This window comes from Manacus candei, unplaced genomic scaffold (assembly GCF_025592945.1).
Source record: "Manacus candei isolate 608988 ecotype Guabito, Panama unplaced genomic scaffold, ASM2559294v1 h1tg000039l, whole genome shotgun sequence".
Classification (NCBI taxonomy): Eukaryota; Metazoa; Chordata; class Aves; order Passeriformes; family Pipridae; genus Manacus; species Manacus candei.
The window spans coordinates 374,966-401,199 of NW_026138087.1; the positions used below are offsets into that span (position 1 = coordinate 374,966).

General features: G+C 37.8%; 2 protein-coding genes across 3 annotated transcripts; one reads left to right on the forward strand and one right to left on the reverse strand.

Moving 5' to 3' along the window:
* The first annotated feature begins 62 nt into the window (after nucleotides 1-62).
* Nucleotides 63-10,720, forward strand: MFSD8 (major facilitator superfamily domain containing 8). 2 transcript variants are annotated; one of them, XM_051794470.1, is made up of 12 exons: nucleotides 63-224; nucleotides 1,621-1,706; nucleotides 2,677-2,720; nucleotides 3,731-3,971; nucleotides 4,203-4,316; nucleotides 4,958-5,102; nucleotides 5,724-5,782; nucleotides 6,369-6,477; nucleotides 7,595-7,729; nucleotides 8,098-8,201; nucleotides 8,298-8,557; nucleotides 9,277-10,720. In XM_051794470.1, exons 1-12 carry the CDS (start codon nucleotides 130-132, stop codon nucleotides 9,490-9,492), a joined length of 1,608 nt encoding a protein of 535 aa, XP_051650430.1. In that variant the 5' UTR covers nucleotides 63-129; the 3' UTR covers nucleotides 9,493-10,720. The 2 variants fall into 2 exon arrangements, with proteins under 2 accessions (XP_051650430.1, XP_051650432.1); XM_051794472.1 differs by having other exon boundaries at nucleotides 4,254-4,316.
* Nucleotides 10,721-11,548: 828 nt separating this feature from the next.
* PLK4 (polo like kinase 4) lies at nucleotides 11,549-25,947 on the reverse strand. The gene is made up of 16 exons (XM_051794446.1): nucleotides 25,732-25,947; nucleotides 25,181-25,276; nucleotides 24,865-24,960; nucleotides 24,652-24,766; nucleotides 21,818-22,850; nucleotides 20,074-20,174; nucleotides 18,559-18,932; nucleotides 18,016-18,120; nucleotides 17,530-17,632; nucleotides 16,922-17,071; nucleotides 16,215-16,345; nucleotides 15,730-15,821; nucleotides 15,213-15,351; nucleotides 13,495-13,632; nucleotides 12,493-12,599; nucleotides 11,549-12,146 (listed from the first exon to the last, which is right to left on the reverse strand). The coding sequence occupies exons 1-16, from the start codon at nucleotides 25,759-25,761 to the stop codon at nucleotides 12,047-12,049; spliced, it is 2,910 nt and encodes a 969-aa protein (XP_051650406.1). The 5' UTR covers nucleotides 25,762-25,947; the 3' UTR covers nucleotides 11,549-12,046.
* Nucleotides 25,948-26,234: the final 287 nt, after the last annotated feature.

Below are 26,234 nucleotides of genomic sequence, written 5' to 3' on the forward strand. Positions count from 1 at the left end.
TCGTGTCGCGCTCGGCTGGGCGCGGTCGGGCCCCGCGCTCAGCGCCCCCCAGTGGCGGTAACGCGGGGCGCGCTCTCTTCCCCGCTTGCCCCCTGGCGGCCCGCGGGGGCCGCAGGGCCGGGAGCGGCCATGGCGTCTGCGGGACCCGCGGCTGCGGACGGGAAGGAACCTCTGCTCGGGGCCGGAGAGGCGGCGGCGGAGGGAGAGGAGGACGAAGAGAGCAGGTAAGGGGCTCGTTCTGCTCTGAGGCGGCGCCGGGCGTTGGAGCGACACCCCTGCCAGTCACCCGAGGTGCCGCCCGTGGGTGCCGAGTCCCTTCCCCACCTCGCACGGGGAGCCCGGTTCTCGAGGATGCTTCCCGGCCCGGAGGGTGGACACGGAGGAACTGAGGAGAGGAGAAGAGGAGCCGGAGGATAAACCGACCTAGCCGCCGTCCTCAGGCGCTGCCGAGCCTGGATCCGCGGTCTCAGAGCGTCCCAGGCCCGGCAGCGGGAGCGCGGCGGGGGCTGGTTCCTTCTCTTTGTAGAAAAACACAACCCCACTTGAGAAGTCCCTAAAAACCACCAAAACAGTGGTGCAGAAGTCTGGGTATTTAATATCAGCCTTCACGTGCGGGCAGGATTTGGTCACTTGGGGGTTTTTTCCTTCTGACAGCAAAACTTGAGCGGGTCTTTGCTTTAAGGTCTGTGCTGAAACGCTCTCAAACTTTAAGCTTGATGTAACTAAGGTCTCAAAAGTAACCAAACACAGCATATGCAGGTGTTTGGCAGAATTCTCCCTATCCGTGATGGGCAATAAGATGGCAAAGTACATTTAGAAACTTCGTTTGTGTGGTTAAAGTATCATTGAACCAAGGCACTTAATGCTGTAAACATTTCTGAAGAATTAAATATACAAATCATGCTGTGATTAGTATAATACTAAGATACCAGTAATATGTTATTAGTATTAGTCACAGTTACATTAGTTTTAAAATTGCAGACATGCCTAAGTCTATGTATGACCTATATAAACTGTGTTTATAAACCGTTCAGACCTCTATAACCTAAGTCTACATCTTTTGGGCAGAGATTATTTTAAGTTTGTAACTTGTATTTGAATTTTTTTTCAGCCTCTACAGTCTTCAGCTTATCTTTTACACAGTGTAGCTTTTACACTGTATTGTTATTTTCTCATTGTGAGAATAGACCAGCCATAGCTTTTAGTCAAATCAATATTTGTTGAATTTTGTGGTTCTTTCAAGGTCACAATTGTGAATAGATGTCTGGGGTTTTATAGTTTAATTCACACTTCTTAATGCCTTTATATGACATCTGTGATGCTCCAAAGTGTCTGTACAAAGAGTTTGCAGAATTGAAGACCTCTCTAAATAAAGATCTCTTTGTGTAACGTTTATTATATGATAGCATTTCTGTTATTTTTTTGATTTGTAAGTCTAGTATTTTTCAGAAGAAAATTCTTTGTAGTCTTTGCTGAGCAGAAATCCAACTCCTGCATAACAATTCACACAATTGTATTGAGAGGTTTGTGAAAAATGTTTTCAATGTCCTGTGGGACCAACTAGAAGAGGATCTGATAATGATTTCTTTCTTTCTTTCTTGACTTTTGGTTTGAAAACAGGGATGTTGTGGAAACTCAAGAGCATTATAAGAGCAGGTGGCGATCCATCTGGATTATGTACCTTACAATGTTTCTCAGCAGTGTAGGTGAGTAAACACATGTGGATTTAAATGTTATTTGTTTAATGAATATACTTTGGTTTGAAAATTACAGGGTATTCTAGCTTTCAACTACGTACCTTCTTTAATGCTACTGCTCTTTTATAACCTCAAAAAGGTGCATTTTGTGATTCTTCAAAAGAGAAGATATGACTAGCAAATCAAACAGAAAGTTACATTTAGTGAGATAAGTTAACAGATGACTGTTTTGAGACTAAGTGACGTATTACATAAATCCGTGGTTTATGACTTATTATAGTTCGGGGTAAAAGATAGTGGCAAGGTAAAGTCATTGCTCAGAACTGAACAAAACAAAGGTCACACTTTTATCATTCAAAGTGAAACGTACAGAGATCAAAAACAAATAATGCAGAGTTCTTGAGAGGGAAGATCTTTATGGGAATGTATGTTATCTATTTCAAAATATGTATCAAAACGTGTTTTCTCCTACAGGACTTTGCATCTCCACTGCAGAACAAATTACCATTTTATTCGTAATAGATCCCCCTGGAAACAAGAATTCTGTTGATTTTTGACTTGTGGTGATTTTCTGTGGGCCTAGAAATTATCTTGAAAATCATAGAATATATGAGTAACTTTTTTTTTTAATTTGATCAATTAAAATTTCTTTTACTAATGAATACAGATATGTCAGTATATCAAGAAATTCTTTTTACTTTGGGGACCTTGTTGTCTTTCTTTTGAGAGTTTTTTTGTTCAGTGTGTATAAAATGTGTATATATAAAATGACCTTTTAAAAATAGTTCCTCCTGTTAGGAGGAATTATCACTCCTTAAAAAAAGCATAGTTTTTTTCAGATGACAAACTGATGCACAGGTTTAGACTATAATACACTTAGAGGCAAAAGAATGAACCTGTAATAACTGTTTCAGTAAAGCAAATTACTGATAAAAATGGCAAATAAAATAACTTGGGTTATGTTTTTATTGTGTTACAGGTTTCTCCATTGTAATTATGTCTGTGTGGCCATATCTCCAAAAGGTTTGTAAATATGTTTTTCTTGATGGATAAGAACAGAAAAATTGTGCTCAGAAAGTAGGTGAAACAAAACTTAGGCTTTTATTTAGGAAAAGAAAAAGTAAAGGGAAGTGTGTGGTTATAAGAGACTTTTATTCTGCCATCCACTTAGACAGCTTTTATTATTTCTTTTAAAATCTGGTCAGTTGATTTCCTGAATTGATAAAAGGTACATTAGAATCCAGAAATGTTTGGTTTTTCAGTATCATGTCACTGTTTTGTTGGAGAGTGAATCAATAGAAATCTCTTTATTAAAACAGAATACATGTGACTTGTCTGCATTTTGGAAAAAAAAAAAGAAAAAGGAAGCTAGAGGTAGAAGTTGCTCTGTAAATGTCACATTGTTGCACATAGATCTTGATATTCCTAACAGGGAATTGCCATTGCTCCTGGATAGTGATTTTAGTTTGTATGGGATGTTTTCACCTCTTTGTTGCGTTGTTAAAAGTGGCATAAAAGTCTCTAAAACTTTAATTTAATCTGCGCTAGGATTTTACTGCTCCTGGAATTGCAGAAGGCAGTTTCAAATGCAAATCTGGAAGAACATATCCTGAGCAGGGTCGTAGAGGTATCATTAAAAGTGAGGCTGGTGCTGAATTCTTCCAGAAGAAAATTCATTATCAGCCCTGTAAATCAGGACAGATTCAGGCATGTGCAGAGATGATTGAAGTGATTCCTTGCTCCTGGCATGTAAACTGTCTACTGTACTGCTTAAGTTATGTCTGTAGCCTAGAACATCAGCAGTGCTGTACAAAAACTATTAGAGTTTGCTGTAAGTGAGCCCTTTCCAGTCTCGGAAGCAAAGCATTGGTTTGGTGCATTTCTGGAGAGAGTTATCCAAGGTTTATTGCTCCAGACAAAGTATTACAGTACAGAGTCTTGGGTATTCCAAGTACTAATTCTAAAAGGGTGTTATTGATAATATAAAACACTGTAATACTTCACCCACAGTACTTATTAATGTGTTTCTGCAGATTGATCCGACAGCAGACGCGAGTTTTTTGGGCTGGATTATAGCTTCATACAGCATTGGCCAAATGGTTGCCTCTCCCCTGTTTGGCTTGTGGTCCAATTACAGGCCCAGGAGAGAACCTCTTGTCATTTCAACTGCTATTTCAGTAGCTGCTAATTGTCTCTATGCCTATGTCCATGTACCTCACTCACACAACAAATACTACATGCTGACTGCACGTGCTCTCGTGGGATTTGGAGCAGGTAACCACAGCAGACTTTACTTTTCTGAAAATTATTACATTCTGTCTCTCATGTAAGATAGTTAGCATCATATTTCAGTACCTAGTAAAAATACTGGAGAGTTCTGGGTTTTATTTTCTTGCAAAATAAGGAAAAAAAACCTAAAATAAATGTCACTCAAGATTTTAACAATATAACTTAATATTTACATGAATACTTCCTTGGTTTTGTTTGTTTTGTTTTTTTTTTAAGGAAATGTGGCTGTAGTTCGATCGTATATTGCGGGTGCCACTTCTCTTACAGAAAGAACAAGTGCCATGGCCAACACCAGTGCCTGCCAAGCGGTTGGATTCATATTAGGGCCAGGTAAGGCATATCTTCTTCCCTCACTTCTCTAATTCTTATTAGGATGAAATTGGGCATTGGAAGTAGGAATCCTCAGCAGCTGTATGGTGGGGATATTAAGACATAGTTTGTCAATGGTATCAGAATTAAATAAATAGTCATCAATACAGTCATCCATACTTGTGTATGCCAATCTAAATGAAACATTCTAGTTCAATTGCACTGCTCCAGTTTAAATTTTAATTTTACCCCCCCTCCATGCTTCTTTTCTCTCTAGTTTGCCCTTAGCACGAGGAATACTCCATTCCCGGGACCAAGGATTTTCATGTAGGAGAAAGAGGAAAAAAGTAAATCAGCTGTCTGCCAAGAAAATTAACCCTTGGTACACTCAGAATTCAGTTCTTTATTTTATTCTTTATGATGTTATTTATACAGTGTATCTGTATGTAACCAAGTAGTTTTCTGGCTAGTTGAGACCCCACTGGCATCCATCAGTTTATTTAGAGTAGGATTCTCAAAATGTAAGAGGTTTGACAGGTATAATATTTAAATTTTATTTGGCACGTAGAACAACTTTGCTTATCCAGTTTTATATGTTTATTCTACATGTGTTCCAATATTAATGAGTCTCAAGATTTTCACAGTACATTCATGTTTTCAAGTTTTTCAGACATGTTTTACACTTATTGGAGAAGAAGGAGTAACATGGGAATTAATTCGTCTTCAGCTGAACATGTATACGGCACCGGTTTTATTTGGAGCTCTCTTAGGAGTTATTAATATTATTCTCATCTTTGCCATATTCAGGTAATCAAGTAAAAAAAAAAATTTACCTTGTTTTTGTGGGTAATTTGTAGCAAAGAATATGCTGCTCAGCAGGAAGAGTAATAAATAAACTGAAATCTGGAGTGCTAAAACTATAAGCTGTTATTTATTTTTTCGGTGTTTCTACATTCTTTAATATCTATATTTTCATTATGCTTATAAATCAGTCGTGGTGATATTAACAGTTAGAATGTAAATGGATTAAAAAACTTGAAGCTTGTGGACGAGTAGCTTAACGTTGATACAGTTTTAGTGTTGATGGTTCCTGCCCATGTTTTTTATCTAAAGCAAAATAAGGTTGGCTTGTCTGTAGGAATCTCACTGTTTTTGTCTTTCCTTTAAGAATCTTGAGGGGGGATTTTTATTAATTATCCCACTACTGTAGATGCATACGGATATGTGATGATCTCTCACTAGAATATTTTCTTTCTTGAACAGGATGGTGTTCACTGCAGTCAAATGTAAGCTTCATAAATGATGTTTAAGGGAGCTGGGAATAATTATCATATAGATGATGCCATTTACAGTTATTTTAATAGAAACTTGACTCAACAGTAGATCAAATAAATATGTGTATTAATGAAAACAATTCTAAATTTCTAGGGAGCATCGAGTGGATGACATGGGACGGCAGTGCAAAAGTATTAATTCTGAAGGAGAAGGTACCCATGTTTTCTTGAAAACTTCTTGCGTGATTATAATTTTGAAGTACTTTCTTATTATTAAGCATTTAGAAGTATTCTGATGCATTGGAAACTTGAAGTGGAAAATAGGCTACATATCTCTCTGACTGGTCCAGAAATTGTTTCACATCCATGTTGTATCCATGGTGCTGTCAGGTAGCAAAGAAGAAAAAAAATTGTATGGATCCTTCCAGACTTTCACTGAGAATTCTTCTGTGTAGCTTTGACCTTGCAAGAGCAACAAGTGTTTTGGTTTCCACTGATAAGATATTTAAAGTAGTTTGCTTATTTTGCTCTCACTCAGGACTTGTCAGTCACTAGGAAAACAGATGGGGTAACCAATTTGGAAATAATTTTCTCTAATTGTGAGAAGAATTGAAGTTTCAACAAGTTGATTTTGATTTAAAAACTTTATACTTAGATTGTCAAAATATAACTGCTTAGCTGCCCACCAAAGTGCATGTTAAATACTTAAGAAACTAAAGGAATCATTACTGTTTGTAATTTGTGGCAGTACAAAAAAAGCTCAGCTTGCAGTTTAGATAATTCTTTTGTTCTGTTGCAGAAAATGATGCCCTGGATCAGGACACAGAAGGAAACGTTGACCATGTTGCTGTGGTAGCACTCAATGTTCTCTTCTTTGTCATCTTGTTTGTGTTTGCTGTCTTTGAAACGTAAGTTTGTATATTTTCTCTCAAAATACTTAGACATGTAAGGTAGTTAGATTGGGGGTGCATATAAAGTCTTTTCTGTTCCACTCATTTTCTTAACCAACTCTTCATAAATATAAGTTCAAAACCATATATAATCAGTTTGATATGTACTGATACAAAGTAATGAATTAAAGGCTAGCATAAAAATATGTAGTCTGTATAGGAAACATTAATGTAAAAGCTTTTAATTGGAGACAAACCCATATCCTCAATTTCTTAGGTGTGTTAAAAAAGATAGCTTAACTTGGGCTACCTAAAATCCTTAGAGAAAACCACGTCTTCAGTTGAGTATCTTGTTCTATACTTTTTATTTTAATTTTGTGTAATTTCTTAGTATGATTCTGATTAGCTCCAAAAGCTTCAGTGAATCTCTTACTTCAGTAATAATTAAAACAATTGTTTCATATAGTTAATGCAATTGTATTCTTAAATACACTATTTTATATGACTGGGCTTTGTTTACCTGAAGAGGTACGATATTCACTCCCAAATTTTCTGTGTGTAAGAAAATAAGTAAAAAATAACAAAATTACCTCAAACTGAGGTGTACTTCATTTTTTTAACTTACAAAATACTTTGAGGATATAAGTTATTCTACAAGTTTTTTGAGCTCTGATACGGCTAAAATTTCTTTTACAATATGGCTCATATTGTCAATAATGTCTTAATTACATTATTTTTAGAAAACTGAATTCCTAGAAATTGGTTGGCTCCTAAAACTGAAAAACAGTATTAAAAGCTTACTATTTTTATACTCACAGGGTCTAGTTTCTTTTCAATCTCTATTACTCTGGCTTGGCTTTAACTCCATCATCTTTTCGTGAACTATTGGAAATAGATTAATGATGCTTCAGAGTATGGCTGCTATAATGCAGTTGTGAATTTTGTCTAGTGAATTTAATTTTAATAGATGATGCATGACAGAATTATTTTATAATTAGCCTGTGTTTTCTGATATGTCCATCAAGAGGAAAGGTTTCTATACCACTGTGTTTGATATTTGGGACAATATGTGTATGGAAACAACCGTATAGAAGCAGCTTTTTTTAATTACTGTATTTTTGTTCTGTCATTTTAGTATAGCTACTCCATTGACGATGGATATGTACTCCTGGACAAGGAAAGAAGCTGTTTTCTATAATGGAATAATCCTTAGTGTGATTGGCATTGAATCAGTTATTGTTTTCATGGTGGTTAAAATGCTATCAAAAAAGTAAGTTTTTGGAATTTTTTTATTATGTTAGTAAGTATGAAAAGCTTTATGGCAAGGCCAAATCTCTGTTACTCAAATCTTTCACTTGGTAATGTGTCTGGGTGTACTATGATAATGAAGTACTTCCAATTTTGGCACAGCCATGATGTTGTGGTTGTTCTTTATTCTGTTAACATAACCCCGTTACTTGACTGTCTTTTACACTTGAATCCTAAGAAAAAGAGGTTTTAAGTTACTGTGATTTTGTAATTTTTCTTGCAGATGTTTTGGTCAGGTATCATTTCTACAAACTAATGGACTATGTCATTAGTAGCGACATAAATTTTAATTTAAATTATACATTTAATTGCAATTTTGTTGTTGGATAGGACTGGTGAGCGTGCCATACTCCATGGAGGCTTACTGATTGTCTTGGTTGGATTCTTTATCTTACTGCCTTGGGGGAAGAAACTACCAAATATCCAGTGGCAAGGTATAGTTCAAGTCACACTAACCGATCTTCGTAATTTTTTTTTTAAGCTTTTATTGTATTTTTGTTCTTAACTATATGGATAACTTATTTTTACAGAAATAAAGAATAACTCCATTCCCAGAACAGTTCCCACCGAAATGTTAATGCCTTTCTGGAGTTTGCAAGAGATGCAGCTGCCATCCAACCACACAGCAGAACCCGTGGGCTGCCCCCTCACACAGTCCTGGTGCCTCAATACTCCGATGGTCTACCTGGCCCAGTACCTCAGTTCTGATGTGCTCATAGGATTGGGCTATCCTGTTTGTAATGTCATGTCCTACACTTTATACTCAAAAATCCTAGGACCAAAGCCTCAGGTAAGCATGATCCCTAAACAGTTTTATTTCATTTGCTCTCCAAGACTTACACCCTCTTCATTAGAATGAAGGGTCTACTTAAAATTCCTTTTGGCATCAGCCAAATAATAGTGCATTTCAACCAGGGTAGAACTTTGCGGGAACTCTAATCCCTTAAAATCCAGGGCAAGTCCCTAAAGGAATTAGAAAGCAAGGCTTATGCTATTTATGCAAATCTTAGAATGTGAAAATTTCATGGCTTTTCTGGAAGAATCATTTTTTTAACAACTCATTATATACTTGGAATATCAGTATGGAATAATGTTCCTCTTACTAAGTTTATTGTATGACTATAATTGTATAAATGCTACTAATGCCCCCAGTTATTGATATTTTATAGTGGTAAAACACCTAGCAAGCTGATATTACTGCTTAACAAAACATTTTATAATTTTTTTACATTTTTTTTCATGTTATATTTTGGTGAAAGAGACTAAATGCTTTGAGTCAGAATGCATTTTATTGGAAAGCTGTAGAGTATGTATGAGTGGAGTCTTTGAATTAGTGCTTAGAGAGGCTGAGCACTACTCTTGGAAACAAAGTAATCAGTATTTTAATGAGTTAAGAAAGATAAGTGATTATTTAAATACTTTTACATTTTCTGATTAGGATAATGGTTGGAATTACTGGCAAGCCAAATAATTCCTGTATCACTAACCTAAGCTTTTGATCTGCTGTAGGGTGTCTACATGGGATGGTTAACTGCCTCTGGAAGTGGAGCACGAATACTTGGGCCTGTTTTTGTGAGCCAAATATACACTCACCTGGGACCACGCTGGGCATTTAGCTTAATCTGTGGAGTAGTTGTACTCTCTCTCTTACTCTTGGAGATAGTGTACAAGAGACTAATTGCATTTTCTGTCAGATACAGAAGGATGCAAGAAGAGAATTGTTAGATATGCATTTAAAGAAAAAGTAAAACAAACCAGAAGTAATACTTAGTTTATTACTGCTTTTTAACAAGGAGTACATAACCACTGACCTTGTTGGCTGCGTGCTAACAACTGTACACCTGTACTTATGCATTGACAGAATACATAACTTGTTCATATCCCAATGTATGGTTACACCTGCTGCAGTAGAGCTTTTGTATTCTGCTTTTCTAGCAGCAGAGGAAGGGATGTGGCAGACTGGATCGGTACAATGGCACATTTGATGTGTTTACTGTTTAAATGATGCACCCGTGCACTGAATGCAGCTGGTCACAGGTTACGGCCATCCTTTCGAGGAAGAAGTAAAAGAAATGTTATCTTGATTCTGTGAATCAGGATTAGTAACTCTTTTGTAACTGCAAGATTAGTTGAGCTGCATGCACTTTGTATGGAGACATCACTACTTGAGCAAACCTTCTGATGTTTGGTTTGTTGGCTTGTAAGCACTGGTTAATACAGACTGTTTGATTCTGGACCTGTTACCTATTAGTACATCTCCAGGATTTCAAAGGAAGTGTGACAGAAGTGTAGAGGAGGGTAGATGCCCTCTGCAGAAGTAGTTTGTGTGGGATTTGGGTTTTTAAGTTTGTTAAGAGCAATTGAAAATTAGTATCAGGAGCTGTTATTTGAACCATGGTGAACTATATGTGCAATTTTTCCTCTCCTGTTTTGCTGATTGCCTTTTTGTAGCAAGAAAGATAACCTGCCCCAAGTTGAAATATGCACAGCTTTTCTTAACTACAAGAAGGAAAGACTACGCACAATACTTTACACTTTTGTTGTCATTTGTGAGAATGAATGCACTGTGCTGAGCGGGCGTAGTAATTAAGTGAAAGGAGAAAAGTCCTTGGGTGTTTACTCTTAAGACTTATACGGGTAACAAGGTAAAAGAGACAGAAATTTCCAACGTTTTAATTATTCAGAGGTTATTTTAAAAAGTGAAATTGTAATTTTCCCTCATAGTAGGGCCTAAGCTTTTCGATACAGGTTGATTTTAGCTGTTTTAATACTACTGGGGAAAAAAACCAGAATTACTCACTGGAGCAATGAGAGTCGTGGCTGCTGTTTAATGTCTCTACTATTTGATGCTTATTAAATGTAATAAGTGTAATTATGTATTCCTACATGTTCCTACATAATAAGTTGTTCAAACACTAAAAGACTACTGAATTAAAAGATGATTTTTCCAATACTGACTGAAGGAAATACAGAAGTCTTATTCCCTCTCAGGACTTGCCTACTGCAGAATCACAAAAGCTTATGAGAAAGGACTTCACTTTTATAAGCTTATTCATAATAAGTATTACCTCTATATCTTCCTTGATGTTCCTAGTGCTAAATTCATTTGCAAGCTATTTCCTTGATTTGGGCATGACAAAGTAATCCGCGTTCTCTCTTTTAGACACTAGACGAATAAGGAGAACTGACTTGAATCAAGGCTAGTTTAGGTCTAAGCTGAGCTGTGCTTGCATGTAGCCACCACCAGCTCCTCTGAAACTCGTCATCCTCCCCCTACCAGCACCGTTTTGGATCTCACTCTCTCCTGCCTTAGAAGGAAGTCAAGAGTATTTAAGTACAGATATAAGCACCATCAGGAGTGTTGGCACACTTGAAGCAAAATGCTACTGTTAATGCTACTTCAGTTGTTTTAAGTGTGACTCAATGTGTAAGACAAGGTAAAGCTATCTAAAGTTAATAATTCCTACCAAGTAACAAACCAAATCAGTTACTATGGCATGTGTTTATTTTCCTATCACCTGTGCTCCTGGGTTTAGTGATCTGTAGGCCAGAGATAAAATATGGAATATACAAAGCACAGCACAATTTTTTAGTTCAACAAGTTAGAAGTAACTTTGTGCAACAGTTAAAGACTTGTCTCTTCCCAAGCTTCACCCAGCCCTAAATTCCCAACATATGATTTTCTCTAAAATACCAGCTCAGCTCCTGTCATAAGTTGAGCTTAATACTTTGAGCGCCTTTTCCTCTCACCGTTCACTTGATCATGAAACAAATAAATAGATCCGGACAATTACCACTGCATTTATTTTTTTTGTATCAAATGCTTGTGCAGGGAAGTTTAAGCTGCCGCTACAAAAAATAAAAAACAAGTTACAAAACATATACATATTTACAAATATTACTGTAACACATAAAAATATAAGTTATTTACAAATACTTCAACAGCACAGATACATTTTCCTTGACTGTTCACACTGAGTAAGCAGTGGGGCAAGAAAAAAAACACAACAGATTCAGATTATTTCCAAAAACTTAATGCGGTCAAACTTAATTGCTCTAAGTTTTGCTTGAGCAAGCATATCCATCATTTTGATGAAAAAGCATATTTTGTATGATACTTTATACAGAATTTGCTATACATAAACAGAGCAACCCTTCCTACCTTTCTATCAGATAGTAGAAGAATTTCTGCATAAACTGAGTAAGATCAGTCACTTTACTTAAAAGTCAGTGAGTGAGTTTATTAAGGTCTCATGGCGTGACACCCAGTTTGCTTTAATCAGTGAGGACCAGCTGGACTGGTAAACATCACAAGAATAGAAGACAGACAGTGCAGTTTCTCTTTGATGTATTCTGGCAACTTATCATTTTCTCCATACCTAGAGAAGCACAGCAACATAGAAAAATACAGATGCTTAAATAATTTGTTTTATTTTAAAATAATATAATTATTTCAAAACACTAGTTTTCTAACCTTTCCCGTTTTAAATATTATAAATAAATAGTGGCTGTTCTCCGGAGATCAAGTAGATGCATTTCCAGCTTGTTCTATTAATTTGTTATCCAGAGTTCAGCCAAAGCTATGAGTACTTCTCTTTATTTATTAAGATTACAGAAGCTAATCAACTGTGAAGTCATTGAAAAGCTAAGTTTTAATATTTACAAACCAAAATCAGCCTTGCACTGACCATTACCTGGACTATTTTATAGCAGGAACAGACTCACCTGGTTGTCTGGCCATCTGGAGATGTGTAAGTGACAGAAGAAACACCTGCTTGGGCTACCAGCTGGGATCCATCATTAAACTGAACCCACACTGCTCCACTGGTCAGCTAATGAGAGAAGTTGCATTACGGTTTGAGGATATGAAATACAAAATTACATACCTAGAATTTTTCTAATAATTGAAGCTGAAAGTTTTTCAGAGTTGCTGAAGGTACTTAGGTATCATGGTCAGTCTTTTAAAGATAAAGATTGCATGGATACTACTTTGGAGTAAGTAGTCTCATGTAAACTTCCTAAGGTTTCAGATGCTCAGCTTTAAGTCATCCTTTTCAATGAGAGTTAAAGAATTACCTTTAACTTAACCACTCCTTAAGAAATTTTGAATAGAACCAATCATAAAATAGAGGCCCATTTGTAAGAGTTCACAGCTATACACACTTTAAAGTTTATGTATATAAAGCAAACTTTTTTTCTGTTAGGACAGGAAGTTTTATCTGAATTGCCATATTTTTTAAACCTAAAGCTGCTCCCACAGAAAAGCAGAAGGAAAATGTCATTGTAAGGAAACAGCTTTTCCTGTTGTAGAGGCAGATTCATTTCTCTTGTACAGATCTGGTACATGTGTTAAAAATTCTTTGTTATGACACCTTTACATCTATATTAGTGAACACAACTTTAACAGTTTCAATTTTTTACTAGAGTCAAATTTAAATGACAGAAGACACTGAAATAGGCAATAATAGCCACAGAAAAATTTTGGTAACTGAAATACTAAACAATTATTTTGGTTTCTTCTACTTATGTAATTCACCATGGTATTTATCTAAGACACTTACTTAAAAGCATCTTTCCACATAGACATTTTATATTTAAACTGTAGCAAAGCACAACTGAATGAATCCTCACAAATCAAGTTTAAAGTTAATGACTGACAAATACATATCTCAAATTTAATAGGAAAAAAAACCAGACTTCCCTCCTTTATCAGTATTAATTTCTCACCTGAGAAGCCCAACCAACATTTTTCACAAAGACAGATTTTACAAGTTGGGCTGAATTTGGACTGCATTCCATTTGACGAACAGAGGAGTACATAGTTTCAGCAGTGTTGATCATAAATGTAGGCTTTTCATACACCACCTAGAACCCAGGGATGCACAGAATAAAGCCTTAGTATTAAGCCCACTGATTATGTACCATCTTAGTGGTCAATTACCACCTGTTCATATATACAGACAGATTTAGCTTGTATGCTTCATTTAACAGCATTACAGTATAAAATCCCCACAGGATTTTGTAGGAGATCTCCCTGTAGTCACAAAGGAATTGCTTTCCCTACGTTTTCTACTTCAGTTGTGTTTTTACTGTCAGAAAACCCTGTCCAGCTTCAGCACAACATTTTCAGCACATTAGACTATAACGCAGCCCTCATTCAGATGACCACTCAGCTAATATTTTACAAAAGTACAGACATTGCTATTAATTGGAAACTAGAACATAAAACATTAATAGATGGGTTCTGTAGCACATACATAACCTGTTATAGGTTTAGAGAGACAAAAGCAATGAATTAAGGATAACAGAGGATCAAACGTCAGAGATCTTTAGGACAACACCACAACTACTCCCTACAAGGAAGATGTTCCACTACTCAGATACCTCCTCCCACAGTCACAGAGATGACAGAGATGAGGTGCTGTGCTTAGCAGTGTTTAAGATTCAGGTTCAGTGAAAAGATGCAAATCAGGGAATGCCTCAAATAGGAGAGTTTGGTCAGGAAAGAGATCAGGATCCAGATAATTACAGGAACCTGGAAGAAACAACAAGCTGTACACCTCAGGATATATAGATCTAGTTCAACTATCAAGGAAACTACAGATACAGTTCTTAAAGACTGAAATGTTTGCTGTATGGCAAATAGAGACTGAGTTTGAATGTTGAACCCTCAGCTTAGAACTCCAACGATAGGTAACCTTCAGTCAGTGTGAAAATCAATACCAGTGATGAAGCCCTAAGGAATTTTTGTTGTCAGGTTCACCTTAGTCAAGTGAAAGTTGTCAGATTCTGCACTAATGACATGAGCTACACAATCAAAGAACACAGATGCAGACTGATGTAGATTCAACAAACTTCAGATGATACAAACTCAGTCTGCCGAGACCCCTGTACATATATATATATATATATATATATACACACATATATTTATTCCCCAGTCAGTTAAGGGAGTTTTATCAGGGCTGTGATGCAGGAACCAAAGTTTGGAGGGTCTTTTAAACAAACTAGATGAAATTGCTCACAAAGCCTTATTGGCTACCCATGTGTTTTCACTTACCCTTTTTTTATATACACACTAACACTTGATTATTTCAGAACAACAGCCTCAAGTGCCCAGAACCTTTGTGACAACCATTCAATATACACTGCTGAGGAGCTCTCAAATCAGAGACTGTGCTGTATAACACGAGTAAGTAATTTTCAAACTCTGTTCCTAGGAGAAATTTGTGGTAAACTTTTGGAGTATTCTGATTTTTCCAATGATCTTAAATCCAGGTATCAAAAATTAACTGAAATCAAAGTCAACATTTCTAGTCAATATGTTCACAAATGGCTAATAAAAGCCTAGATCCGTACAAATGTAATTCCATTAGTTCAAATGAAAGAGCGATATTTGAATTCCTACAGGAGAGTAGTTTCCATGGTATGTTTTGTGTACTTACAGGAGTACAGTTTGGAGTCTGAACTGGAGTAGAACTGGCAGCCTTATTTCTATCCAGTGCCACAGCTTCTCTTGAACAGTTTATATTGTCCAACAGGGGAGGTGTTACAGCCTGTGGTGATTCAGTATTGCCAGGTTTTCTGGAAAAATAATGAGAAAAACTGGGAAAAGGTCTGTCCAAAAGGGACTCAAGAAACATATGAGGAGATGTAGCTTTTTCTTCAATTCCTTCAATTTACTACAGACTGTCCAAAGCACAGCAGTGGTCTTCTGTAGAATTGTTTTTACACCTGCTAATTGCTGGCCTGGTTTAGTCTGAATCCACAAGTGCATAGTATCTTGATATCAAAGGAGGCTCTGCAGGTCGAAAATAAGGTGTCCGTACATGCTATTAAGTTAATATTTGCTAATGACTGTAAGCTCTGTTAAGCAACCTTGGCTTCTGCAAATGTTTGCTGCATAAGGCTGCTGAATGGGAATATTCAAATACTTAAGTATTTTCAAGTGAAAGATACTACCTTCCAACAATTATTGGAAAAAATGGAACACTTCCACTCCTTTTTTCTTCTTCCAAAACAGCAGATTCCAAAGCAAGGCATATACGATGTCCCTGAAATTGGAAGGAGTTTAATGAAGTCTTAAATTGAGAAATGTCTAAGTATTTTGTACATGTTTAGTGTGGCAGGTGAGCCCACACAAGGAAATTTCAATGGTACTGAATTTTTCAAGTTGTATAAAGCAGCTTCATCAGTTTTGTTTAATCCTTTCACCAGACAGGCAAACCTGCTTTACACACTATCAAGCATTTCCTCTCAGCCTTTGTTGCAAGGCATTGTTATTGTTACCTTTACATTGACATTTGCTCTTCCAAAAACACCATCCTTCCTTCTTAATAGTGTAATGAAAAATATGAAAAGCAACATTGGAAGCACATTTGTGAAAGGGAAACTGTGTTTTTAGGAAACTGCTTTGCACTAGAAAAGGTCTGTGTAAAACACTTTACTTCATTTGCATGATCCATATAAACTTGTATTTCCTTCTTCAACTCTGCTTCATTTTCTCCTTTCAAAGTGAACGATTTCCCCGATTTTTCAATCACACGAGTTATACCAGCTGTCTTGTGTATCTTTGCTCCTGTAAAAAAAAAAAAGTAACAATTTTTAGTGTGAATTGTACAGATTTCTGTCATTACATTCTACTCTACTAAAGTGTATCTCCCTGACTGAATTACTGCAAAAGTAAAACCACTCCTACATGAGTTCTGTGTCTGGCAGAAATAAAGTGTGATGTTAATGGAATGCCCTCTATGGCCAAAGATCAGTACTTAGATGGGAAAAGGCAACCAACTGCTTTCTCCTCGAGAGAGGTAAAACTATTACCTCAGTTAACAGTGGAAAGCTTGAAGACTAGGGACATGCCTTTCACTAAGCAGGTTAACTATCAAATGTAGACGCAAAGAAGAGCACGTGAATAAAAACAAGTGGTAATAAATAACACTTTGGCAACATGTACTTCCTGAAGTAAGAAAATAATGAATAATCAACTAATCTACAAGTGCTAGAATAAAGGCAGAGTGGACAAAAAAACCTATTTATAGCACAGTATTTTCTTCAAACTAAAGTTATTGTTGTTTTAGTGTTTGGCAATATTTTAATGCAGCTCTAATATAATGATCTAACTATTTGCATAATTGCAGAAATTAATACATACCATCATAAAAACAAATTTCAACATCTGCAGTGGGTGAATTTTCCATCAACATACACTTGGCATATCTTGTATAGAACGTCACTTTGGGGGTTTTTGTTCTTACCAACTGCACAAACTTGGCTGCATACTGGTATTTTTTCCAGTACTTTTCTAAAAAAGAAAATTTAAAAACTTTTTTTAAGAGTTAGCAGATTAAACACTGTGCACCAGCTTGAAGATAAGTAATTTAAAATATGTATTTGATAGCTGAAGTTTCTAAGTAATATTTAAGTTCTTGACAGAAGTATGTTCAAAGAAACTGAGTTACTTCTAACCAACAGTTCCCAGTACGAACGAGGAAAAGATTATGAGAGCTTTAATTTTAGTGCACTACATTGTAAAGGGGTGACTCCTTAGAACTTCCATATAAAAGACATTAAAACCTCTGGATTTACACTTTCTTGTGAAGTTTCAAAACAGTTTCCAGTTAAACTGCAGTTTGAATCTTATTCTAAAAGGAGCTTTACTTCACAATTATCTGAAAAGTAGTGGCTAAAAGCTATAAAGTCTCAAGGTTCACTTAAAATATCACATTAATCATCATAATTTTAAAATAAATTTCAGGTTACCTGGCAAGTTGTCAAAATTATACATGCAGGTGCCTTCCGAAGAAGCAGGAGGTCTGTCATCAAGAAGGAAACCTCTTCCTTCATTTGGATGATAAACTGCAATCTACAAAAAGGGAACAAAAATTGTGTTTAGTTGCCACTTACTACAGCACTCTGTACTTTAAACAGATATAGAAATAAGTCACAGTTTAATTAATTACCATGATTTACCATGAACACTCTATTTCTCTAGGTAATTACTTAACAGCAGCACTTTTTCAACAATACTTCACTTATTCCAAAAGTCAAGCCCAGTTTTACTCTGAAATAATTGCTTGCTCCCTATATTTGTGTGGCTGTTTACAAATATAGTTTACAAAAAAGTTTCCAGCTGTGCATATATAAACACTGGATTTCAAAACAAATAATCACTTAAATAAAAAACAAACCCTCTGAATGAACTCTAAGCCCTTTATACATCTGTGAAGAAATCCAAAACATACTCACCACATTTCCATCACAAGATATTCTGAGAACTTCTTTCACAAGTTCCTGTGAATGGTGTTCTTTCAGAAACTCCATACACACTTCCCCAGTATCTAGAATGCTCACCTAGAACATATTAAATATACAAGTTAAACAAAAAGACCGTTACTTTCTGGAAAGGCAAGATACCACTTTTTTCCACAAATGCTTTAAAAAATGCTTTTATTTTTCCTTGAATGCATTGCAAACTTATAAATGCTTCTTACAGTAACTTTTGTTAATAGTGCTATTAAAACAGAGCACTTCACCATGACTGAAGAGTTATCAGCCTGGTCACTGAGGGTGTGGCTTCTTAAGTGACAAATCAAACACAGACAGGTCAGCTCTATTAACTTGTAAGTATTCTATATGCCAAAACTAAGATGCATCTTGCTAATATAACTTTGACTTAAATTATTATAAATTAAGTTTCCTAAAACCAAATTATTCTAGTTTACCAAGTGATTTTTAAGAGACAGTCGCACTATATTTAATATTTAAATTGTTCCCATTTTAAGAACATACCACTGCATTTTTTGTTTTTTGCCTGATTGGTTTCAGCCTGCGAGCATCGAGAGGTGACACAATACTTCGCAGTGCAGGTTTCTGGGGTGCTGGTGGTTCTTGGCCCCACATTTGGGTTTGTTCTGAAGTTGACCAAAGGCCACATGTGGGAGATGGCTGAAATTCCTCAGATTTGCAGAGAACTCCAGGGATGCATTTCTTTGGGTTTCTCTGGTTTAAAGAATGTGGACAATCGACAGATGCATCATGATTCCTTATATCTTTTAAGGTGTTCCATGCATTTCTTGGGGCATCTTGCTGCACATCCAGATGATACCGAAACCCTCCATGTGCATTACTGTTGCCAGTTAGGTCTGCAGATGGTCTCAGAGGAACTGAAAGCATCATAAAGGTACATTGTAGATTCGAAGGATTAGAAGGAAAAAATGCTGTAATGGTTTTAAAAGCTTTTCAAAAGATCATCTTAGAAGGCTTTATTTAAGTGAAGAATGGGATTCCTCAGTCCATATCATCAGGCTATGACTTGAGTACCAATCAACACCACTGCTAATAAAATTCCAGTGCTACTTAAAAAAAGCTGTTACTAGATTTCATTTAGTCTTTATATATCAATTTTTTAAAATCCATTTATAAACAAACTACTAAGATTTCAAATAGATTCATAAACAAGAATTACTTTAATCTGTTGAAAGACAGCTCACTTACCATTCAGATAAGCACTAGTAACAAGTGTCATTCATGTTGCAGGTTATCTAACTAATGTTTTATCATCAGAGGTTTTAGTACCCAAGATGTTAAATGCATACTCCAAATCTGTTGGTTTATATCCAGACCAAAACCTATTTTTATCTTTAAGCTTCCTATAAGTGCTTTCCTGGTTTTGATATTTAAGCCCTTGATCAACTGTCACCTCACCCACATAACTACTGCACTCCTCCTGCCATGTGGCTGAACAGTTGAGAAGGGACAAAAGTGAAGCAGGATTATTCAGACCATATGTCATCTGATTCGAATTCCCTGCAGACAGGAAAGGAACAAGTCCGGTAATATCAAAGCAAAAAGGTCAGAATAGATTTGTGGTTTATTTTAATGATTAAATTACATTATATGCAAATGATGTAACGATGTGTGACAAACAACACCTCCTTCCCTTCTGTCTCTTTTGTCCTTTCCTCCACCTCTCCTTCTGCAGCCTCTTATCTTTCTCAGTCATTGAGGTCTCATCTTTCCTTAAGGTGTATTTGCACGTGTAAATTAGCAGGGCTTTCAAGTCACCTGCTAATTTTTTGTCATGTATTTACACTTACACGTTTTGAGTGACAACTGAATTATTATGGCAGGTTCTAGAATTCTGTTTTCCTCTTTTGTTTTTGCTAAAATACTAATAGAAAATAACAAGTTCGTTTTAGGAAACTAAGTATTCAAATTCAATGTACAAAGAAATAAAATACAGAAAACCCCACAAGTCACTACTACAACTTGAGTGCAAAAATACATAACTGATAAGGAACACACCGTTTGTTTGCATGCTTCCAAGCCACTGCTGCATTGTCTCAGCCTGGGACTTCTGCTCTAATAAACCAACCTGGAGCTTCACTGGGCAGAGATAATTTGAGCTGCAAAATAAAAGTTACACATGTAATCAAGATTACATCAAAAACACTTGCGCAACAAAAGGTATAATGTCACAGCTGCAGAAAGCACAACACTCTTAGAACATTTAAGAAATGTAGGTGGCATTTTGTAGCTCTAGGCAGCATAGAATATGCTTCTTTTTCAGGGGAATGTTCGTTGGGTAAAGCATAAAAAAATAAAACACTATTTCCAAATGGAGTGAAAAGTTATTACTAATTTTTAGCACAAGCCTGTTAGCACTCGCTCTTGGAGCTGACATACATGAACAAAAAGAGCTACTGATAATGCTGCCAGCAGTGGCTGCTCTTACATCTAGCTCTTAATTCACAGAATAGAAAACAGCCTTGGAGAATGATGACATGACACCCATGACCCTAGTGGATCTCATTCAGCATAACACATACGCAGCTGAAAGATGTAGCCAATCCCACCACCTAAACCAATTTGTATTTATATAAAATACAGTCAATCCCAAAAATTATAAAGATTTTTTTAACCAGTTTTTTAAACAACATATATATTAGACCTGTGTAGTCACAGGTGAACTCAAGCTCTTGAAGGCTAAAGAACACATATAAAACCACTTACTGCAGAGTGGTTTTTACAACTTATCTGTTGTAAATTCACACTAAGCTCCTAAGGTTTTTTATCTCTGTAGCCTATTCCTTGTCTGCACTTTCTTTTAGTGATGATCCCTACTCTACCATTGGCAAGGACTCAGTTATCACCAAAAACACCCCAAAAACACAGTATATAAATACCTAATTTAAGTCTTAGGACCTCACATTTAAGATTGCTGTGCAGGCTAACTATATAAGAGGCTTTCCTATAATCAATTATGTAAAAAAAGTAGTAACCATTCAGTTAATCCCCATACTCACATTAATACTCTCTCATGTTTACATTAAGCATGAGTTTATGAAGTGATAGGGAAGAAAAGTAAGCATTAACATTTGCACAGATTTTCTGATCCAGACATTTCTCAAACTAGAAAGAATGCACATGGCCCACTGAACTTGTTGAACAGAGCCTTATGTCAAACATTTGAGAGTTGTCAAGAAAACCTTCTTATTCCATTTACTTTTTCTAAGGGAAAAGTGCTAGTTTGTCTTTTCCCTGAACTGATTTGCAAAGAGAAAAACATGAAACCATGTCACTTCCTAATGTGGAGAGAAATGCAAGAACTAAGATATGAAAGTCCTTATATTAAAGTAGAAAATGGTTCTTTGATATTCTGCTAATGGAAAATGTATAGAAAGAAGCCAGGATTTTTACCCAGCAGCTACAACTAAGTACAGAACTAAATTTCAGATAATTATCTTAGAGTGAGTGACACTTTACTTACTGGTACACCACTTCTTTAATCTATTGCCTAATCTTCACTTAATTTTATCTTCTGTAAGCATAACAGAAAAAAACCCACAAGAGATCAGCAAGTAAATATTGGTAATTACATTTTAAATGCCTTCTACCCTGTCTGTCTCTTCTACAAAGAACAATTGAGCAAGGCTCTCTACTAGGATGGCTGTGGGGAAAGAAATACTTAACTTGCTACACATGGAAAGAAGTCAATAATACAGTATTACCAGCTCTAAATGTTATCGTAATAAAAACTGATTCTTACTGTGGTTGATCTTTTACAGGTGGAGATATTTGCCCTTCAAAAGAACCAGAACTACTAGAAGTCTTCTCTTTAAACATTTCTCCTATATCAGTGTAGCTGTTGACAGGTGAAAAGTATTCCGTATTTTCCCTTGTTCCTACTTTAGGCTTGGAAAGCACTTCCATAGAGTGACATCGATCAACGATATTCGATATGCCTTGAGTCTGACTGTGGGATGTGCCAGACCTATCTGAGGAGTGGGCTCGTCGGAGGTAGCGCGAATGGGGTCTCTCTTCTCCAGGCTGAATGGTTCTTCCCCTGCTGGTTACACCAATTTCCTTTCCCTGAATTCCCCACTGATGAAAAGAGCCACTTCCATCTCCCGATGATTTATTACCAGAATTCTTGTTTTTAGGAAAAAAAGTAATTTTATTTGGGAGTGGCTGTCCAACTAACAGCTTCTTCTTTTCCTTCAAATAACCACTGGTACTGATGCTGGAAGAGCCTGTGAACGTTGTAGAGATGGTAGCATTTCCACTGTCCATGGAATCTTCTGAAGTTCCCAAATCTTTACTCTGTGCAGAGCTCGACCTGGACATAAAAGGATGATCCAACACTGAGGAAAGGCTCAAACGATCTGCTGGATTTTTGCGGAGTAACCTGTGTATAAGGTCTTGTGCCTCTCTTGACAAAAAGGCTGGCATTTCATAATCTGCCAACACTACTTTATTCAGCGTGTTCTTGACCGTGTCCGTGTCAAAAGGTGGCTTTCCAATAAGAAGAGTGTAAAACATACAACCCAAAGACCACACGTCAGATTCAAGTCCATGAGGACTCCTCGTGGCTATCTCTGGAGAAATGTAATTTGGAGTTCCACACATGGTGTAATGCTTTTCATGAGGCATTTTCAGCTGAGTTGCGAGTCCAAAATCAGCAATCTTGACATTCATGCTATTGGTGAGTAAGATATTAGAAAGGGTGAGGTCTCGGTGCAGTATTCCATGAGAATGAAGATACAGCATACCTGTGATAATCTGATGCAAGAAGTGTCGGGCTGTCAAAACACAAAACCAGATGTTTTAATCTTATAACTGAAATCGCAGCTCTGAAAATAACTTTAAGTCTGCTATTGCTCTTTTTCTAATAAAAAGAACATTACAACAATGTTTAGTGTCATGCTACTGAGACTGTAATTAACTTTCTGCTTTCTACTTTAAGCCAAGTTGGCATGACTATGTTCTACATTATTGAAAAACTGGTATAACGCAGTAACCAGATTTGTGCCTTTGCTAATAGAATAAAGGAAACAGGACTGGAAATATTTTCAATTGGCCTAAACTTTCTTACATTAGGTTCTTAACAATTAAAAAAAAGTTTCTCATTACTTTCAGAAACAGCAAATACACAAAATCAATCAGCTTCACTATGTGTAGATTATAAAATATAGGAGACAATTTGGATTATATTTGTTTTATCATTAGCAAACTGGCAAGGCTCGAAAGCATGAAAGTTCATGATATTGGGACAGCCTTTGTGTTCTATTACACTAGAAATTCAGTGAATATTCAAGAGTTATAGTTTACAGCAGGAATAACAAAACCATATCCAGCCTGAAACAGCATAGTTTATTGTGATGTTGCAATTACAGCAATTTTAAGAATCATTCTTTCTAGAGCAAACAATTTACAGCCTTCTTTCTTTTCTTAACAGAGGGCAAAGAATGGTGAACAGATATGAGTTAAAGAGATGATGCCTGTAGAGCAGTACCCCTTTAATCTAGTCTTGTGATATGGGTTCCAAAAAATCTATATCTATATTAGTTTCACAGAATTAGATTAGAAACTGATACAGAAGCAGGTAAACCGGAAGAACTGTGCAAGAGATGAGCAGTAAGGTAAGGCTGGAAGCAATAGAGGCAAGAGCCACTGAATCCAGACAAACACCAGAACAGCTTCTTTGGTTGTTCTCAGTTGTGCCCTCAAACATTATCCACTGCAGTTTGCTTCGCTGTATTTTTTTTTTAATTGTACTGTTCAGGTTAGGATTTTAGTGGTCTGTGTTCTAACTGAAATCCTCCCTCTCTCAACTGTAAAAAAATGAAATTGGTAAATTCTTAAGCAAATGAATCTTTTTTGCAAGACTTCTTTCTCAAAACACTATTCAGAAGAGTAACAACCAATCTAAAAACGTTTTAGCATTACTTTGACAATATCTCTCACTGAAAGATAGGATTTTCAGTGCTTTCTGTAAGAAACTGCAATAAAACCACAGCAGATTTTTTCCTCAGCTGCCAGTCACTCAGAATTTCCAGATGGAGTGTCAGATTGGATACTTCCTTGCTAACTCAGTCCTTAAGCAACACAAGTAACTGCATTACCTTCATTTCTACACACAGCTTGAGACACAGTCAATATTTCTAAGAACACTACCTAAGACAAACAATAATCCTGAAAGCTCTGTAACTGGTGACATATAATACAGAAGAGGTACAACACAAAGAAAGCAAATGTGTGGATGTGAAGGTTCCAGTTTTCCTCTGTGGAGCTTCCTAGTCTTGACTTACACTTCAACATAATTCTATGTACAAAGGCAAGCTCTACTTTTTATATAGCTCTGCCTTCTAAATTCACTGTCTATTTTTTTTATAACCCTAACAGCACAAACAGAAACAAAGTATTCCGAAATACAACTGAATATATGCACCATAATAATTAATCTCTAGATTATCACTTACCACAAGACTTTAAGCTACAGAAACTGTGATGATAGTTTTAAATACTCTTCTTAAATATTTTTGGGTGAGCCAAAATGCAAACAGTTAGTGCAAAGAGCTCCACAAAACAAAAAATCCCCACCTTCATCTTCTGAAAAGGGTTTCTTTCTATTCTTTATGTATCTGCTCATTTCACCATTGTGGCACATCTCAAGTATCAAGTATACGTAGTTGCTATCTTCAAAATAGTTATAAAGCTGGAACATAAACCGAGGAAAAATAAATCAAAATACGTTTTGTAGACTATACAACAAGTCACACATACAGGTCTCTGTACAAACCCCACAATTCTTACCTCGAGTATAGACGGATGCTTTAGCTGACAATGTATTTTCACCTCATTCTGAACCCTCTGTACCATTCCAACTTTGTGCATGGCTTTTTTATCTATCTGTAAATGGACCACAGAATATTTTTCAAGCACTGCAACACTGACTACATACTAATTGTACTTGGTTGTACTACATCTTCCAGGATTGAAACCCAATCTAAATACCCGTTATATACAAAAAAACAACCCAAACATCAATGCCCAACTGCATAACCCCAACCTGTTGCAACTTGCGTTCAGTCTCCTGGGAGACAGACGCTTCCTTGGCTGGCTGCCTTACCATTTTGATGGCCACTTCCAGACCGGTTTTCAGGGATACTGCTCTGTAGACCCCTGCGAAGGACCCCTTCCCGAGGAGGTTCCCCACCTTGAAATCCTGCAACGCGAACAAACAGCGCCGTCAGTCAGGCTGCGGAGCGCCTCTTCCCACGCGGACCCTCCCACCGCACCTACCCCCCGAGGTCGGACAAACCCTGTGGCGCCCCCGGGGGGTACCTGGACGGAGCTCTCCGGGGCACGGCGGCGGTGCCCGGCGGGGCCGCGCAGCCACCCGCGCCGCATCCTCCTGCCAACTCCGCGCTCACGGCTCGACTGCCGCCGGCGCTGCCCGGGGCCGCCTTCCCGCCGCGCCTCCCGCCGCTCCCGGGGCATGGGATACACCCGCCGCCGGCTGCCATGGCAGCGGCTGCCCCCAGAAACACGTGGGGACTGGGCGAAGGCGCGGGAGGAGCCGCGCTCCCGCAAACACCCGCCGGGGGAGGGTGGAGCCCCCGCCCGGCCCCTCCGCGCCCCGCGGCCCCAGTACACGGCGAGAGGGGCCGCGCTCCACACCTCTATCCTCTCGCCTATGCAGGTCGCCATGGCGCCGGCCGCTCTCCCCCGGGTCCTGCTACCGGTTGTGCCGAGGGCCTGTTGTGCCGCGGTTGCTCATCAGGGTGCCCCGGGCCGCCCGCCCAGGCGCAGCCCCGCTCGCTCCCGGGCTCCGCGGCGGCCCCTCCGCGCCCCCGCCGCCGACATTTTGAAAAGTCGCGCCGTTACCCCCCCGGCCCCGCCCCGTCCCGGGACGAGACTGCGTCTGACGCAATCACGTCACGCAGCGGCGCGCGCGGTGCTCGCGGGCGGGGCCGGGAAGTGCTGCCGCACGTGCGCGAGGGGGCGCGTGACCGTTTCCGTCTCTCCTAGAGCAGCCGTTATGGCGCGTGGGCGCTGTGAGGTGAGCGCGAGAGCGCGCCATGGCCTCAGCCCAGCTACGTGTGTCACCTCAGTCTTTTGTGCCACCTCAGTCCTGTTGAGGTGGATTGACCCTGGCTGGACGCCAGGTGTCCACCAAAGCT

Coding starts and splice junctions, on each gene's coding strand:
- MFSD8 (XM_051794470.1), top strand. CDS start 130: ATGGCGTCTGCGGGACCCGCGGCTGCGGACGGGAAGGAACCTCTGCTC. Junction 5,783..6,368: donor TATTAATTCTGAAGGAGAAG/GTACCCATGTTT, acceptor GTTCTGTTGCAG/AAAATGATGCCCTGGATCAG. Junction 7,730..8,097: donor GTTAAAATGCTATCAAAAAA/GTAAGTTTTTGG, acceptor GTTGTTGGATAG/GACTGGTGAGCGTGCCATAC.
- PLK4 (XM_051794446.1), bottom strand. CDS start 25,761: ATGGCGACCTGCATAGGCGAGAGGATAGAG. Junction 22,851..24,651: donor ACCCTTTTCAGAAGATGAAG/GTGGGGATTTTT, acceptor GTGTTTTGACAG/CCCGACACTTCTTGCATCAG. Junction 13,633..15,212: donor AGACTCCAAACTGTACTCCT/GTAAGTACACAA, acceptor CCTGGGTTCTAG/GTGGTGTATGAAAAGCCTAC.